The sequence below is a fragment of the Ursus maritimus genome, unplaced genomic scaffold, assembly GCF_017311325.1.
Source record: "Ursus maritimus isolate PB19 unplaced genomic scaffold, ASM1731132v1 scaffold_13, whole genome shotgun sequence".
In the NCBI taxonomy this organism is placed as follows: Eukaryota; Metazoa; Chordata; class Mammalia; order Carnivora; family Ursidae; genus Ursus; species Ursus maritimus.
This window is the reverse complement of record NW_024423675.1, coordinates 63,268,135-63,284,989: the sequence shown is the minus strand read 5'-3', so window position 1 is coordinate 63,284,989 and position 16,855 is coordinate 63,268,135. Positions and strand designations below refer to the sequence as shown.

Sequence of the window (16,855 nt, the reverse complement as noted above, 5' to 3'; positions counted from 1 at the left end):
GTTAAAACAATGAGACACACTTTTCGTATATGAAGAGTGAGTCTAGTTTTTGTTGTTCTTAAGTGAGAATTCTTGTTGACAGACATGTGAGGAGATGGGTATTTTTGTATTTTGCTGGAAGAATGTAAATAACTGCAAACCTTTTGGATACGGATTTGGTGATATTTACCAGATACCTTAAACCATTTGCTCCTTGAACCCAGAAATCCTATTCATTCTAAGGAAACAAGTAAAAAATCAGAAGAAAAGTTACCCCCCAAATTATTAATCATTGCTTTATTTATTATTAAAAAGGCAAAAAGAAGTCTAAACGTACAACAATGAGGCGATAATAATTATGATATGCCCAGTATAAGAACTAGAAGAGTTATCTTGTGATATATGGACATTGAAGATGATCTCACTAAAGCTTAAGAAAAGGACATATGAAGTTGATTTAACCCAAGTGCTCAACTATATTTAAAAACAAAAAGGCCTCTGCCATGGTTGTACCTAGCAAAGAAAAAAGAGAAGTCTACGCATTCACCAAAGACTGAAAGAGAATAAACCAAAATGTCAGTGACGGTTATAGGTGCTAAAATTTCTACATTTTAGAACTTTACAAATGTTATATAATGAATGTGAATTACTGTTATAATGGGGCGAAATTATCTTTAAAAATATTCCATGACTATGGCTAAGTGACTTACATAGTGAGTATAATTTCCTTTACTTTTATCAGATTTGTATTTTATTTTATTTTTGTATTTTTATTTTTTTAGATTTGTATTGTAATAGAAGAGTCTTTGTTTAAAAACAAAACAAAACAAAACAAACAAACAAAAACCCAGTCCACTCTGGTCCCCAACCAATATCTGAGCTCCCCTGATGGGGTCTAAGTAGGTAATTTGCTTTCATTTTCGTTGTCTTCATGTCAGTTTGATGTATTTCCTCATGCGATTTCAGCATTTGTAGAAGAGGATTCCATGCTTGTTACACAACGTGATGGCTTAGGGAGCAATCATGGGGGGTTATCTGCATGGCTTTTGCAAGGAGAATAAATTGTTGGGTCATCTGTCCTGTGCTTATTGTAATGGGAAAGAAACGTAGGATGTTGTCATTTCATACTATTGCTTTTGTGTTTTGCTTTTGATGGTTCAGTTATTGGTGTGAAGATCAAATTATATTAGGTCATCTAGAGATTTGGATTGGGTCAACATTTCTTGAGCATCTATTTACTCTGTAAGAAGTGGATGGGGTGGGGGTTCATCCTGGGCCTGGAAATATTACTCAGTAAGTGCTGTGATTCGTTGAGCGTAGTACTGACCCACCTGAGACACAGAGAGGGCCCTGTAAGAATCCCCTGTGCTTACCTTCAGAAGTCTAATGCAATGGTATGAAGTTATAACAATAAATATGAATCAATGGCTCTTTAACTGAATGGATGAATGAGTAGCTTCAGGGACAACTTAATGAATGAATAAAGCTATTAATGGATTAACGAATGTTTGCACAGATCCAAGAATACCTGTCCTGGATTCTACTTAACAGAAGTTGAAAAGAACATCACTGCGCTCACCACGCAGTGGTGAGCTCTGTTCCTGAGCTTTGTGACCAAAGGAGAAAAAGAAAAGGAGAGAGAGGAGGCTCTGCTTCATGGTTTATCACTGCTGTTATTAATGAAACTTTTCGAGGAATAGCCAATCCATAATGACCCCAAAAGCACTGTTGCTGTCTGAGTACTTCAATATTCTGTGGTCATATTTCAGACCTCTCTAGAAACAAGGATACTGTAAGTCAACTTATTTTGGGCCCTCACAGCCAGCAGTTCTGTCTTCAATAAATGATTCATGTCAGGAAAGCATTTGAGTGCATTTCTTTTCTAATAAGTCTCTCTTCGGGGCCATTATGCATGGATCAAGTCAGGGAAATTGCCTGGGTTCATCGGCATCCCTTTATGAAAATCAAAGAAATGAAAGATTTAAAATCTAGCCTTATTGATCTCCTACCTTCCACATACTCCTTACCAGAAAAGGAAGAATTGGTAACCACAGGGCCTCCAAGATCTCAAGGATCAAGGGCACTTATGGAGCAGTGAGGAGGACAGAGAGGGATCCACCAAGGAAAGGGCCCAGTCACTGGTGCCCAAGGCACAGAAGAAAAAGACCACTTGCTTATTTCACCCAAAATTAGTTCCCCTGAGCGGACCCTCACGGAACCCTCCCGTGACACACACAACGATCCCCACTGGTAATGACAGAGCCAGCAGAGTGCTTCCTCCAAGCCCCACTCCCTGGTCGAAACCCTAGGGTATTAATGCCATGGCCGTGCGTATGAATCCGAAGCACCGTGGTTGACAGCATGTGGAGAAGCAGGTCCATTTCCCATTTTCTGAGCCATAAAATCGGGCTCGACAGAACCCGTGCACATGCCTTCCCTCCCTGAACTCTCCCACCGCCCTTCTCTGTGGTGAGCGAATCGGTCGTATTGAACTGACAGCTGAGGAAACTGACATTCCTGGAGGCCAAGTGGCCAAGGTGATGCAGACACGTGGATGGTCAAGAGTCCAACCCAGACCCAAGTCAACACTGGTGCTTCCCTCTCTCTACTTCCGTCTTTGACCACCGCTGGAGTCACGAGGGCTCTGATCCAGATGATCCCAGCCAATGCAAGATAAATCAACGTAGCGCCCCCTGGCCTGGGCTTGCCCCTTAGCTGTTGTGTGGAAGAGAATCCCGTGTCCATGTGGTGTTGCTACACAGCCTTCCAGCTTTGACTACCATCACTTCACATCATCTTGGCTTTATCATTTCCTATCTAATGTTCAGAGCTTCCCCAGGACTGGCAGTTGGGCCATTTGTCTGAGGCTAGTGACCTTTGTTGGTTACAGGCCCTGTTCCCATGGCCACAGACAGTGCTGTCTTGTGCATAATGGTGAAGAGCCATTGACCCAGACAGACTAGGTAGGCTAGGCCGGCATAAGTGAAGAGATTTGTGCGATCTTAGCAACTTTACTGGAAAATCAATGCCAGAGAATGTGCTCGGCAATCTCCGGTGGCTCAGTATCCGTATCCCCACGGTCTCCTGACCCGGCCACTCCCAGACCACGTGGGGTTGTTTGGCCAAACTGGAGCCTGCTTAAAGGTTAGAGCTTCTAAATACTGAAAAGATTAGTGTTGTACCCCCTCCCCCAATGGGTATCGAGAATGAAAATATTAAATTATAAAATACATTTAAGGAAATTTCCAACAAAGTTTTAAATTTTGCCGTAAGTCTTAATTTTAAAGGCTTTTCATTATTATTCATTTTTAATTTAGTTTGTAATCTTAAAGATCAGATTTTATGAAAAAAATTGAGGCACCATGATTTGCTGGTGACCTAAGTTGCACCAGTAAGTTGGTCCCAACGTCACCCTGCTCAGAAGTCAGCCTCCTGCAAATTGCTTCCTGGTGGGATGCAGCCACACCTTTTCTCGGCTTATTCTTAACATATTCCATATCGCCAGGGTCGTGTTCTCAGCTCCTTATTGCGAGGCTCCAGGGAAGTGCTGGTATGTTCAGAGGACACCAATATGATCATGGTCTTCATCTTGTCAATACCACTCTTTATTTCTCTTCAGCAACGTAAAAGCAAAATCCATATCGTAGGTTCAGCTTATTTCTTCCATGCAGATTAGATAGATAAGTAATTGAAGAAAGCCTCAGAATCAATGATTTGGAACAATCTTCCTTTCGGACAGGAATGGGGACAAAATCATTTAATTAAAACTTGTGAGTGGACTTTGAGGATCTTACAAATCACTTCACCTCATCTGGGATTGTGTGGATGTCAAAAAAATGCCCAGACAAGGATTCTTACTAAAACAGAAGAGGGGCACCTGGCTGGCTCGGTGGTAGAGCGCGCAACTCTTGATCTCCAGGTTTATAAGTTCGAGTCCCGTGTTGGGTGTAGAGATTGCTTAAAACAAACAAAAGAAACTAATTGTGAGAACCACAGTGGAAAGGTTAATAAGACAAGATGGTAGATGGTCTGGGGTCTTGGGCAAAGCACCTGAAGGAGGAAGAGATGTGTCCGGCAGCCCGGGAGGGCCGGCCGGCTTGTACCGGGGAGCTCCTTCTCGCGTGCCTGAGCTGGGCGCTTTCCTTCTGTCCCTTTGTGCATGTAAGCGTCACGCCATTCCTGGAAGGAGGGGATTATTGCCTCCATTACACAGACACAGAACCTGAGGCGGAGATGAGAAGCCCAGGGTCACACAGTCAGTAAGTGGGGATTTAAACCCAGTGTCTTGCCCACAGAGCTGCTCCTGGGCAGGCTTGGCCACGCAGCTTGTCACGGCCCGCGTGGGAAGGAGAGAAGTGGGCACCGTAAGACCACAGGCCTGACCACGTTGCCTTGGTGATGGTAGGACTAGAGTAGGAGGCGGTTTATATACTGAATAAAGCTCTTTTTTTGTTTTCTGGTGCCAGCTGGTGCCGCGTCTGCCTCACGCCTGCTTCTGTAGGCCCAGAGCTGGTCCCGGGCCACTTCCCCCCTTGGAGAGACCTGAGGGGATAACTGCCTCAACTATTCCTTGGCTTCCACGTATTTCCACACATTTCCCCCATCACAGGTGTATCCCTGACTGACGGCCACCACCCCGCAGCGGCAACCGCTGAAGAGCCAACAGTTTGCATTCAAACATCCGTCCTGCTTTCCTTCTCTATTTGGAAAGGTTTCCTTACTAATTGGAATATCCTTATTTAAAGCAGGAATGTCGATGCTTCCCCGTTTGGAAGATTAGTTTTCCTCACTTCGTGATTTCGTGATACTGGACTTTTGAGAAACTTCCAGAAATTGAACATAATATAACCGTGCATTTTCCACTGAGCGCCTAGCCAAATAGTTCACACACTCTTGGCTGTTGGGAACGCAACCAGCCAGGCGGCTCCCTGAGACGGCACGCACGCTGTGAGGTCAGAGCCCCCCGCACCCTGTGACCGTGGGAGAGCTGGGCTGGGGTTCAGAAATGGAAGACATCGCTCTGGAAAGAAGGTGTGACTGAGGCTGTGCAGGACCAGCTGGCAGGGCAGTCACTCAAAACTCATGATCACCCCAACATCAGAAATGGGACCAGGAATTGAAATACGGCACGTGTTCTCAAGGCTCAAGTTCACGTGCAGTCTAGTTACCTCGGGCTTCCCAGCAGCAGCAGCGGTAGCGGTCAGGTCAGCAGCCTGGCTTTCAGACATTTACTCACTCTTTGACCTTTGCACGCTCCCTAGTCCAGCTAACCCCGTTTCCTCATCTGTAGAATGGGGGTAACAAGACCCTGCATGGTGGGCTTTTGTCACAGGGAATGACATAATGTGTGTGAGACGTTTGTGTACGGACCCTGCTGCGTCGGTTACTGCTCGGAACATCTCCTGTTTAACTCTGGCCGTTTTCATCTTGTGCTCGGTGCAGCTACGGAAGGCCTTAGAGAGTATCTAATTTAACTTCCTGCCATCTCTGTTCTTTTCTCAAGACCGAAAAAGTTACCCAGGTAACTTTTCCATCGCTGTTTACCTCTGAGTCTTGGTCTCCTTGGATTAGACAGAAAAGCCCCTCAGAATGCCTCTTTCTCATTGAAGCTGCTCAGAGCCAACTATGAAATATTAACTAAGAAGCCTCGATTTTCTCTAGACTTAGGTTTTTATTATCCTAAAATTAGACTTCGGAGAGAGAGGCTTGGGTTATTTATCAGAGGATGTAAGGGAAGCGTTGAGTATGATTCATGACTTCTTCGGAGCTCGGTTTGTTTTAACGGACGTCATGTACGGGACAGGGATATTGGACAGAGGACTGGTCCATCAGATTTTCACACAAGCTAATTTTAATAGGCTTCTGCCAAACCATTAGATGAGGATGATTTTTTAATTGAGGACTATTTTAGTTAGAGATGGTCCCAGAGACAGTTAAATTTGGTCTAGAATACGTTCTCTTCTGTTTTGTTTTGGGCCTTGGGCCAGTCTAACTCTCAGGAATCCAAAAACTAAATTTATCCTTGTTCGTCAGGACTAAGTGCTAAGTGGCTGCCTCAGGCTTCCATAAGTTAGTTGCTGCCCTCTTGGAGATCTCTGCTAAATTCATTCAACCTCACGGAGAAGGCAGAATCGGATCGTTCCAAGAGCAGAACACCCCTCACTCATTTCCCCTAGGACTGCGTCCACGTCCCTTTCCTCTGGGGCCACCACTGGCCCCGGGCATTCTCTGCTCTGCCGACCGAAAATATTGGTCCAGAGACAAATTCACCAGCTAGCCCCACATTAGCTTAGTCTGTGCTACTCTCTGCCAGTCCCTGTAGTTTTCCTTTTCTTTTCATCCGGTTAACCTCGCCCCTTTGAGAGCCCCCTCTGTACACGCAAGCCGAGGAAGAGAGAAGGAGCTGGATCCGCTCAATCACTATTGAGGAGACCCCACTGAAATAACAGGAAACTCTGGTGTGTGAGGGCATCAGTTTTCTGTATTAGAATCAGAGACTGTTCGATTTGTGAAGGATCTTAAAGCTCACCTACTCAATTTCTTCCTAATGAAGATGCTGAAACAGTCAGACCAAGCCCAGACTCCAGGTTGGCTGACTTGTCTAAGTGTGTGTGCGTGTGTGTGTGTGTGTGTGTGTTGGGGGTGTGTGTGGGGGGTGTGTATGTGTGTGTGGGGGTGTCCACAAAGACAACTGCTGTTAGTGTTTTCCTAAGGCTTTCTTTGCTTCCAGTACTTTTTTTATACTTGATTTTAAAGTTGTGATTATTATATGTGTGTGTGTGTGTGTGTGTGTATATACATATATATATATAATATATATATATGATTTTGGGTTCTTTATCTCATCATATTTAAAATATATTCATTTTACTACAAACCTATTATAGTGATACTTACTCAATCGTGTGGGTTTCCCATAATTCACTTTATTGTTTCCTCATGTCGGAAATGTAAGCAGTTTCTAATTTTAGGTGCTTATAAATAATGCTTGTGGAATATCCTCGTGCAGAAAGAATTTTTCTAAAAGTTAATTTTGTCCTTAAGAGAGTTTTCTCAGAAGCTGGGTTACTAGATTGACTGGTGTGAAGATGTGTAAGGTCGTTCTAAAAAGCCCGAGTGGTTGTTCTCACACTGAGGCTAGGGGTCCCACGTGACCTCATCTCTTTCAGCACAGAGTATTATTATTTTAGTTTGGAATATGAAAAATAGGTTTTGGTTTGTTTGCTTAGTATTTACATTTCTTTTCTCTCTTTTCTGTTTTGTGACCTGTCCCGGTATTTGGAATTCAAAGAGTCTAAATAAGGGGTTGTTTTGATTTCGGTGATGATACTAAATTTGTCATGGCTATTATTTTAGCAATTCACTGGGACTGATTTCTTTGGAAGAAAGTTCTGCTTCTTCTAAAACCCTGACCTGGTTGGGTGCTGTAATGTAAATATAACAAGCAAGCCAGACCTTTAGAAACAAGCTAGCGAAGGAGCTCCTCCCCTTTCTCTCTTGCTGAGTGTAACTGAAGTTCATGCTTATTTAATAGTTTCAGAATATTGACTAAGGCAGAATCTGTTAAGTCTTAACTAAGGTTCTCCTGTTTGTTGTCTAATTGAATGCTTTACGTGGAAGCGGTCTGTGTCTATTTAGAGGAGGATGCAGTTTGCATTCTCTCGTGGGGACATTCCGGGCTTGCTTTATTTTCTTCTGTTTCCACTGGCGGAGGCTGGGCAGCTTATGGTGCCGTCCGCCTGGCCGTGCAGAGCTGCTCCGGGAGTCCCTGGGAGCCGGGCTAGGCTGCTGTGTGCACGGCTGCGTCCGCTCACTTCCCGGCTAGGAGTGCCGCGTGGGGATCGCGGTGTAGGCGAGAGCATTCCGCCGGCTTGCTCTTTCTCTTATTCTGAGGTCCGCTTCTTCATCCCCACGCCTGGAAATATTGTTCCAGAGTTCAGAAGGTAAAGAGTACGTGAGCTTTTGTGAATGCATCGTTTCCCATTTCTGAGTCACTCGTGGAAAAGGAGAGGTTAGAATTAAAACAGATGGGGGAGGAAATGTTTTAACACGCTTGAAGGTAAATTAAAGAAAATGTCAGGCTCTAGGTATGTAGTGAGAAGGAAAACTAAGTCGATTTATATCTCAGTGCTTTCCCAGAAATCCCAAAGTAATATATCTTAGCTGCTCCCCTTTGCCTCTTTATTTTCTTGCAACTGCAGAAAAGTTCTCCCATTATGTGGGTGCTCCCTGTGTTCCAGGCATTCTGCTAAGTGTCTCAAATACTTGATTATCCTTGATCCTCACAACAACCTCATGTTGAAGGTACTGCTCTGATTTCACGGACAAGGGAAGTGACTTCCATAGCTGTCAAGTGGCTGAGCCTGGATTTCCAGCCAGAGCTGCCTGACCTGAAAGGTCCCCTTGGCCTTTCCTGCTCTCTAATGGCTGTGCCGTGTTGCTCTTCCCAAGCACCGGTGTTTGGACACAAGGTGGACTCCGCTGGCCTCCATGTTGCAGAATTTCTCTTGTCTGTGGCTCATGGGCTGGATTATCAGCTTTGCGCTCCCCGGGATGGGGGTGCCAACACTCTAGTCCTTTCTCCTCAAGTCTTCTCCATCAGCCACCTGCAGTTTCTCACCTTGAGCACCACGTGTGCCCATCATCTGACCACACCTAACCTCAAGGCAGGCCGGGAATGGGTCCATCCACCTCTCTGCCCGGGAAGGGGAAGATCGCATTCTCATTAGAGAAAAGAATAATAAAGCAGAGGAGAAAAAAGAAACCACCATAATTCTTCTGCCAGAATTTAGCCACTATTAATAGATGGCCATGAATATAGAAATAGATGGAGATGTGAATGATATAAATATACACATTATTATTTTACAAACCTGAATCATGCTTCTTTGTTCGCAGTTTTCACCCAATATATTCTAATATTCTTCAAAGGCCTGTACTCGCTGGTTGAATGCCTCTGTTACACAATTGGTTCACGGTCATTCAACATCCCCTATGCATAACCCCTAGGTGTCTCCCATCATGAATGACCTTTTTAGGTCCCAGTGGTACATAGGGCGACTCCTTCCATTGACTAAGAAGCCTTTTCCAACATTAATGACAGCTCTTTCAAAGAGCTGGGAACCAATTTAACACAGACTCATGGGCAACAACACTCTCAAGGACTGCCAGAGACTTTGTCAAATGATGAGTTAAATTCAAAATCTGCTAAACATCCGTAGCTGGGAAGTAAAGGTAATTTGGAGTAACCTATTCTCCTTGAACCACTTAGGATTCCTGGTGACAGGAGCTTTTCGTCTATATTTAAAACGCTGGTTCAGTAATTTTCAGGTGATATAAATTAAGCTCATGGATCAGACTCAACCTTCTGAAAAATTCAAATAATGTATACAGATTGGGTTTCCTGGCATTTTTTCCTCTTCTCTGTGCTTTCTCTTTAACATGTCTTCGCATGTCAGCAGTTCCTTCTATGTCACCCTCACTCACTGGACGGTGATGGCCTGAACTTCAGTATCTGGCGAGCCCCCCCCTTCTGTTCTCACCCACAGCCAGCTTGTGCTTCAAGCCCCGATCACATCACTTCCTCCCTCTGTCCCCTCCTCAAACATGACCTGTGTTCCCCACTTGCAGCTGGATTTCACTGTGTATACAGGCTGGAAGGGAACGCCCGGTAGGGTTTGGCTTGAATTCTGCCCCTCACGGGCCTGGAGCCAGCATCTGAGGGTAAGGGTCGGGTAAGGGAGTGCAGGCGGGTTCAAGGCCACCTCAAGCTCCTGAGGTACAGGCCAGGACTCTTCATTGTGCAAGAACCCGAGACAGATAATGGGCAATATCAGCTTGGGGTTTTCAGGCACACGGCTTCTTCACTGTTGCCCTTGAACAAGAAATATCTTTGTTCACAGGAATAGGCTAGGGCAACGGCTTCGTGGTTATTTGTTGATTTATAAACTCCATGAATTACTGCTCTCATCGTCTGAAAAATAAAATTCTTTGTCATTTCCTTGCTTCACGTAAATGACTGAAGTGAATTTACTGGAAAGGTTCTCCCCCTCACGTTCCTGAGAGGGAAAGAGGCAAAATATTTTAAAATATTTTGACTCTACCTGCTTTCACCACTGGAAAGATCTTTATACCATCTTTCCTCCGTATGGCACTAAATTGGCTGATTACCACATTCCAGAAAAAGCTCGTCTGTATTCAATATGGGTAGGGCGGTCCCCCAGACTTCCATCTGGAATAAATTTAAGACACACAACATATATTCACCCACTTGACACCTTCTTAAATATTTTAGCCTTGTGTCTCTTTTACTAATCAGTCCTGAGACTAAGTCAGTAAAATTGCTTAACAAACTCATGGCTCTGCTAACCTCATCCTTCAAGCAACTCCTTGGCTAGTTTTGGATTTTGCTCTTGCCTATACATTTGAGAATCAGTTTAAGTTAAAAAAACAAAAAACAAAAAACAATAGCTTCTTTGGAATGCCTTTTTTTTAAAAAAATATTTTATTTATTTATTTGTCAGAGAGAGAGCACACGGGGGCGGGGGGGGGAGCGGAGGGAGAAGCAGGCTCTGAGCCGGGAGCCCCGACGCAGAACTTGATCCCAGGACTCTGGGATTCATGACCCGCGCCAAAGGCAGATGCTTAACCAACTGAGGCACCCAGGTGTCCCACCTCCTTGGAATCTTGATACCTCTTTATAGATAGAGAAACTGAGAATGAGAGGAGTTAATTTACCTGAAGATATATGACCAATAAGAAGTACAGTAGAACTTCAAACCCAGACAGTTGAACCCACACTCAGCCACCACATTAATCTAGGAAGGGAATTTGAGGAAGTGTGGGCAGAACCAAACCACCCAAAACCCACCTGCCTGTGATTCCCCTTAAACATTACCAGTATTGCGTTAGACCCCTGCTCCGTGCAGTACTAACAAGGGTTTTACTCAAGGACATGGTGGTCCCTTGTCTTTTACAAGGAAAAAAAATCTTACATTTTCTTTGTAACGTCCTACTGCTGTCTGGAAACTGAGGAAGGCAGCATTTAATCCCCTGCATTTCCAATGTTAGTTGACTTCCTTTTCTTAGCGTTAAGCCAGCATAGCAAAGGATTTGCCAAATACTCATCCTTCTTCTGGCCAGATTGTATGGAAGCTTTTAGTGGCTAATCTAGGGACAGTGAATAAAGCACATGAATATTCAACATCATCCTATAACTGCTGCCAAACGGTAAACCAACGTACATCACTCCTCCCTGTGTGGCTCCTGGAAGTCCAGGGCGCGGAGAGTGTAGCTTAATGCCTGCTCCTCGGAGAGCGACGGAGTATGTTAGAACCGGCTGTGTCTCAAGGAGTTTGACAGCCTGGACATGTCTGTGGGAAATGCTGCCTGAGAAAGCTCAGAAATATGGTGCATCTGTCTCTGCAGAGTCCTGGCTTTGAGCCAGAGAGCAGGGCTTCTGGGAGAGCGGGGTGTCTCAGCTGACCCCAGAGAAGGCAGGCCTAAGGTTACTTTTCGCTTCCCCCCCATCAGAAATGTATGGAAACCATGCGGGAGTACTGTGTACCTTCCAGATTGTCTAAGCAAGTGTAACGTTCTGGAAGAACACACCTTATGCCTGTCTTCCCGCCCAAGACTATCCTCAAAACCAATCTGGGTGGCCAGAAGCAAGTCCCGTGCCCCACTCTGAGCATAGCTTGTGACCCTGAACTTCACTGAAGGCTGCACTAGCTTTTACATCTGGGGTCATCTCTGGGCTGCTCTGCACAGCCCAAAAGAACCCCCCCCCCCCAGCTCATACCCCTGGAGCAAAGCAACCCAAGCAGGTGCACAAGAAAGAGCTTAGGAGTAAAACTGAGACCTATGATTAGTTATGGGCTGTGACAACCATAGGCAAATCACCCAACCTGTGAGTCATCTCAGTTTCTTATTCTGAAAAATGGAATAATAATAATATCATCTCATTAGACTCATGTGAGGCTTAAAATGGTTTAGTAGATGTGAAACTATTATATAGATTCTTTGGTGTTATTAATAAAGACTGAGGAAGTCTAGGGTCTCCCAACCATTACCGTAGAGAGTTCATCCTGAAGTTTGAGCTCCTTCTGGAGAAGTTTGCAGTGAGATCCGCTTCTAGAGCACCAGGCTGCTGTGTCTGCCTGCCTCAGCTTGACTTATTTTCCCATCAGAGTATGAGAACCTCCTGCCTTTACACTTTCCCTCCAAGGCTTTATTTGCCACACTGTAAAGTCATATCATTATGCCTTTTTGGGGTTGGAGACTGACTACCAGGCTGTGAGTCTGGTTGCTATGCATGTTTTGAGTTTCTTTCTGATTTTAGAATATGTGTTTGGGGGGGTGGCGGGTGATGGAGGTGGTTCTCTTGCCTTCATAGTTGGTTATTTGTGTTTGCTGATATCTCAAAGTCCATCCCTTGTCCACCTCTATTGAAGTGTTCCACAAATGTATATATTTTTTTAATTAAGCTCCAACTGTGTGCCAACAACTATTCCAATTGATGGGGAGAAAATGATGATTTTCAAGGTGATCGTGTACTTGGAAGAAGTGACGGTGTAGTGGAGGAAAGCAAGCAACTGGACAAGGACCAGCAGGGGCTACTACATGGCACGCTAGCACGGGCGCTCTGGGAGGTAGAGCCCATGCCAGGCATCTCCCTGTTCTCACGCAGACCAGGCTTGCCAGAAGCGGAGGGGATGGGTGGGCGCTCAGGCAGAGATGGCAGCAAGAGGGAAGGCCCAGAAACACAGCCGCTGCTGTGAGCCCCAGAGACAGGAGCTGGCGCGGTGGCCAAGCACGAGGACTCAAGCCAGCTCAGCCACCCCTGAGCCGTAGAAGCTCTGGAACCCTGGCCAAGTGGCTTGACCTCTCAGGATCTCGGTTCCCTCCTCTGAAATAGTAGTAACTACCTTGCAGGGAGTTAGGACAATTCAAGGAACTATTCATTTTAAAGTTTTGACATCATGCCTTACGTAAGTAAGCACTACGTAAATGCTGAATATAAATAAATCAACTCAGGCACAATGCATTTAATCTTCAGAGTATCTTTTTAAGAGCTCCCCCCCCCCCGACTCTAAAAGCACGTATGGTTTTTTGTAACATGTATCATTGGTTTGTATTCTAGACGCTTCCCCGTGTGCCGGGCCTTTTTCCCCTCTGGAAGCATTCTCCTGCAAGTATTTATTTGTTGGAATAAAAGCAACCACACACCATGGACCTCGTCGGGTTGCTGAAGTCTCAGTTCCTGTGCCATCTCGTCTTCTGTTACGTGTTCATCGCCTCGGGGCTAATAATCAACGCCATCCAGCTCTTCACTCTGCTTCTCTGGCCGATTAACAAGCAGCTCTTCCGGAAGATCAACTGCAGGCTGTCCTACTGCGTCTCCAGCCGTAAGAGTCTTTGCGTATTCTTTTGCATCCTCACTGCCGCGGGGTCAGAAGTAGGGCTGCGAGGGGCTCCTGTGTCCTCAGCTGCTGTTTGCTCTTTTCTCTTCTTTGTTTTAAGTCTGAAATGGCTGTTTTGTCCTCAGTCTGAACAAAAATTATTTTCTGAATGAGTACTGTCATAGCACACCATTCAGCTCAACAGGACGGAAGGGTATCCCGTAGAAAGTAAATGGGCATTCTGTCCCTTTTCTAGTTTTCCTCCTCAGAAGCATTCAGCGTTCATGATTTCTTAGTTACCCTCAGGGAAATAGCATATATGTGTGCGTAAGGGAATATCTAGGTATGTACGGCTCGTACGTGCAGTCACGAATGCAGGTGAGTCTCTGTGCATATGCCTAGATACATAATACATACTCGTATTTTTAAAAATGAAATGACAACATAATATATTGTTCTCTTTCTTGCATCTTTAACTTTTTATTTTGAGGTAATTGTAGATGTACGTGGGATTGGAGGAAATAACACAGAAAGCTCCGTATACCCTTTGGCCAGTTGTCCCCAGCGGGAGGAAGTCTCTTGCATCACCCTAGTATAATGTCCCAACAAGAAAACCAACACTGACACAATCCACCAGCCTTATTTAGAGTTCTCCGGTTTTATATACGTGGATTTATGTGTTTGTGTGTTTGATTATACTAGACTATTTTAAGCATGACTAATTCCATTGGCCTGAATTTTAAAATTGAAATGAAAGGGGATAAATCAGAATATTGGAATTGTCTAGAGATGAGTTTTGTTGTTGATTGACCTTAAATCTGTACCTATTCTCGGTAGAGAATACAGTATATCATTACCAGTTATATATATGGGTGTGAATATATTTAACAATATGAGCTCTTTCAGATCAAGCAATTTAAAAATCTCAGCCCCATTAGATTATGCCAAGAGTCCAAATTTATTGCTATCTTTCTGAAACCCTTAAAATGAAGCAAATTTGAATTTGAATCACAACAATACAAGCTGCATACAATTATCCAAATGGATTACTACTGATCCAATCAGTTATTTATTTTATTTTATTTTTATTTTTTATTATGTTAATCAGTTATTTTTTAAACTTCAATATACTAACTTGTGAGAAAAAAAAATGATAGAAACATCCTTACTCATGATTTCGCTCACCAACTCAGAACTTGCAAGTATGTCTGATACTATTTCTGATATGGTATCAGTCCTAGACCCACTATGTCTTATGTTAGTGTGTTTTACATAAATGTGTCTTAAAATATTCCTAAGATCATAAAGGCAAGTTATAACTGAAAAAAAAAAAGAATCTTTCATCCACAGGTCTGTGGCATATTGGGTACAGAACTATTCAATGCAATGGTACGGAATGCAAGTTTCTTTGTCATACATTCTACTCTCACGTTGGTCTGTGGTACTTAGGCATCTGGAAATGGACAATTGTCAGAGCAGGGCAGAGGCAGTAGGAGGTGGCCTGAGCCTGAATTGTGGCTGTTTGAAGAGAGAAGAGTTTGCATAATCAAGGGAAGGTGATGATTGTCTGAGATTTACCTTTTGATTTCTTTTTTAAAGATTTTATTTATTTATTTGCCAGAAAGCGAGCTAGCACAAGCAGGGGGAGCAGCAGGCAGAGAGAAAAGCAGGCTCCCCGTTGAGCAAGGAGCCCAATGAGGGACTCGATCCCAGGACACTGGGTTCATGACCTGAGCCGAAGGCAGACGCTTAACGGCTGAGCCACCCAGGCGTCCCATACCTTTCGATTTTGAATGTCTTTTCATACTCTAGCAGTAGGTATCTACTTAAACAAAATTTAAACTTGACGAAGCAATGCTGATTGCACTTTTCATTGGGACCCGTATTTTTATGATTTGCACACATCTATGAGATTCCAAAATCTGTCAGTTTGCAATTTGAAATCATGTCTGTTTGCTGTCATTACCCCTAACCAAATTTCAAGCAGGTGGTTCGGAAGTGCGTTTCTCATTTGGAGTCAAGTAAGAGGTAGAGGTAGGATTCAGGATGCCAGTTCCTAAGAGTACTATATTTGCTTGTAGTGGGTAGTGAAGACTCACCAAGGTTATGGCAGGATCATGTCAAATTCTTAGGGTGCTTTAGTCTCCTTGTTTCTGGTGGAAATGAAGACGGGTAACAAAGTCAGAAAGCAAAATGGATTTTTATGCATCACAAACTGATTAAGTAATTTTAGAATAATTCCAAATGAAACTCAGGAACTAAGCATCCAAGACCGCCAGCCTTTCCCCGCACAGGGGGCACAGAAGGACGGGCAGTCTCGGGGAAGGGCCTGGCAGGATATCCATCCACGGGCTGTGCCGTCAGGTGCATCCACGGTGGGCTGCGCCTACGGCCCCCGAGCAGATCTTCCAGGGGCTATCGGCTGAGCAGACACAGAGTCATTTTATAGCCATGTGAATAGAGAAGGGAAGGAGCAGTTCTGGCTCCTGAGAAAAGAGCAGGTGGTAAAGGAGAGGGTGATGCAACGTGGGTTCGGCTTGTGGGCACCTCATTGTAGTGAGTCCCGTACAAATTCAGGGCTCATCCTTTTCCCAGATTCCCCTTCCCTGGTCCCGTAACGTGCTACACGGCAAGGCAGCTCTCCTCTTCCTCCTTTCACTTGCTCTCTGTGGCGTAGATTTCCTTATACCCTGAGGGCATCACAACGACGACAGAGGACATGTAACAGACAGACTGCTGGCCGTTGATGGTCACGGGCTACAGGTCATGGGCTCCTCGGCAGCTTGGAGTAAGAGAACGTCAGGCTCCTTCTGTTGGCTTCCTCCTCCTCTTCTCTCCAACTTGAGATGAAAACAGTTCATGGGGTTTAATTGTGTCTTCTGGTGTATGAATCACTCTAAACCTTAGGAAATCAGCAGCAGCCATCATTTGTCACTGATATTTTAAGAAAAAAGGCCGAGTAAGTTGTTTCCTGGAGACTCAGACCCCGCTCCCTCCTCCACCCCCATTCACTTTTCCTAATAGAGCTCTGTCCTCATCCCTTTCTCTTAAAATGTTTCTTAAGAGCTTGGTGTTGTAGCAGGTAAATCCAGAGTCGTCAGCAGCCCCGGTGTGGTGCAGCAGGTGTGCAAAAGGCCACACCGATGTCAATGACACGTAGAGACAAAATGCAGCCAAGACGGCTTGGTTACCAGCAAGAGGAACAGCACAGAGCATTTCATTCTGGAAGCCAGGACCAACATCATGCATAACAATTTGAAAGCATATTTAATCTGGATGGCTGGGTTTGGGATGATTGTTTTATTTTATTTTCGCTTAGATTTAGAGGCAGGAAAGGCTAAGACAGGAGGACAGCTGAGTGAGGAGAGGGAGGGAGGAGCCAGCTTCTGCAAGGGGAGGAGCAGGAAGAAAGGGACAGGAAGGGGGGCAAGGAGTAGAATTGAATTACCTTTCCTTTGCACAGGATGTGCCTTTTA

At 44.6% G+C, this 16,855-nt stretch overlaps 1 protein-coding gene across 2 annotated transcripts in view; it reads left to right on the top strand.

The window, feature by feature from the left end:
- Positions 1–16,855, top strand: part of AGPAT4 (1-acylglycerol-3-phosphate O-acyltransferase 4) — a 120,969-nt gene that overhangs the window by 22,188 nt on the left and 81,926 nt on the right. For both annotated transcript variants that reach the window (XM_008688485.2, XM_040628034.1), the window contains exon 2: positions 13,121–13,385. In XM_008688485.2, the coding sequence (XP_008686707.1) occupies positions 13,208–13,385 (178 nt within the window). In that variant the 5' untranslated portion in view covers positions 13,121–13,207. The remainder of the gene's footprint in view (positions 1–13,120; positions 13,386–16,855) is intronic.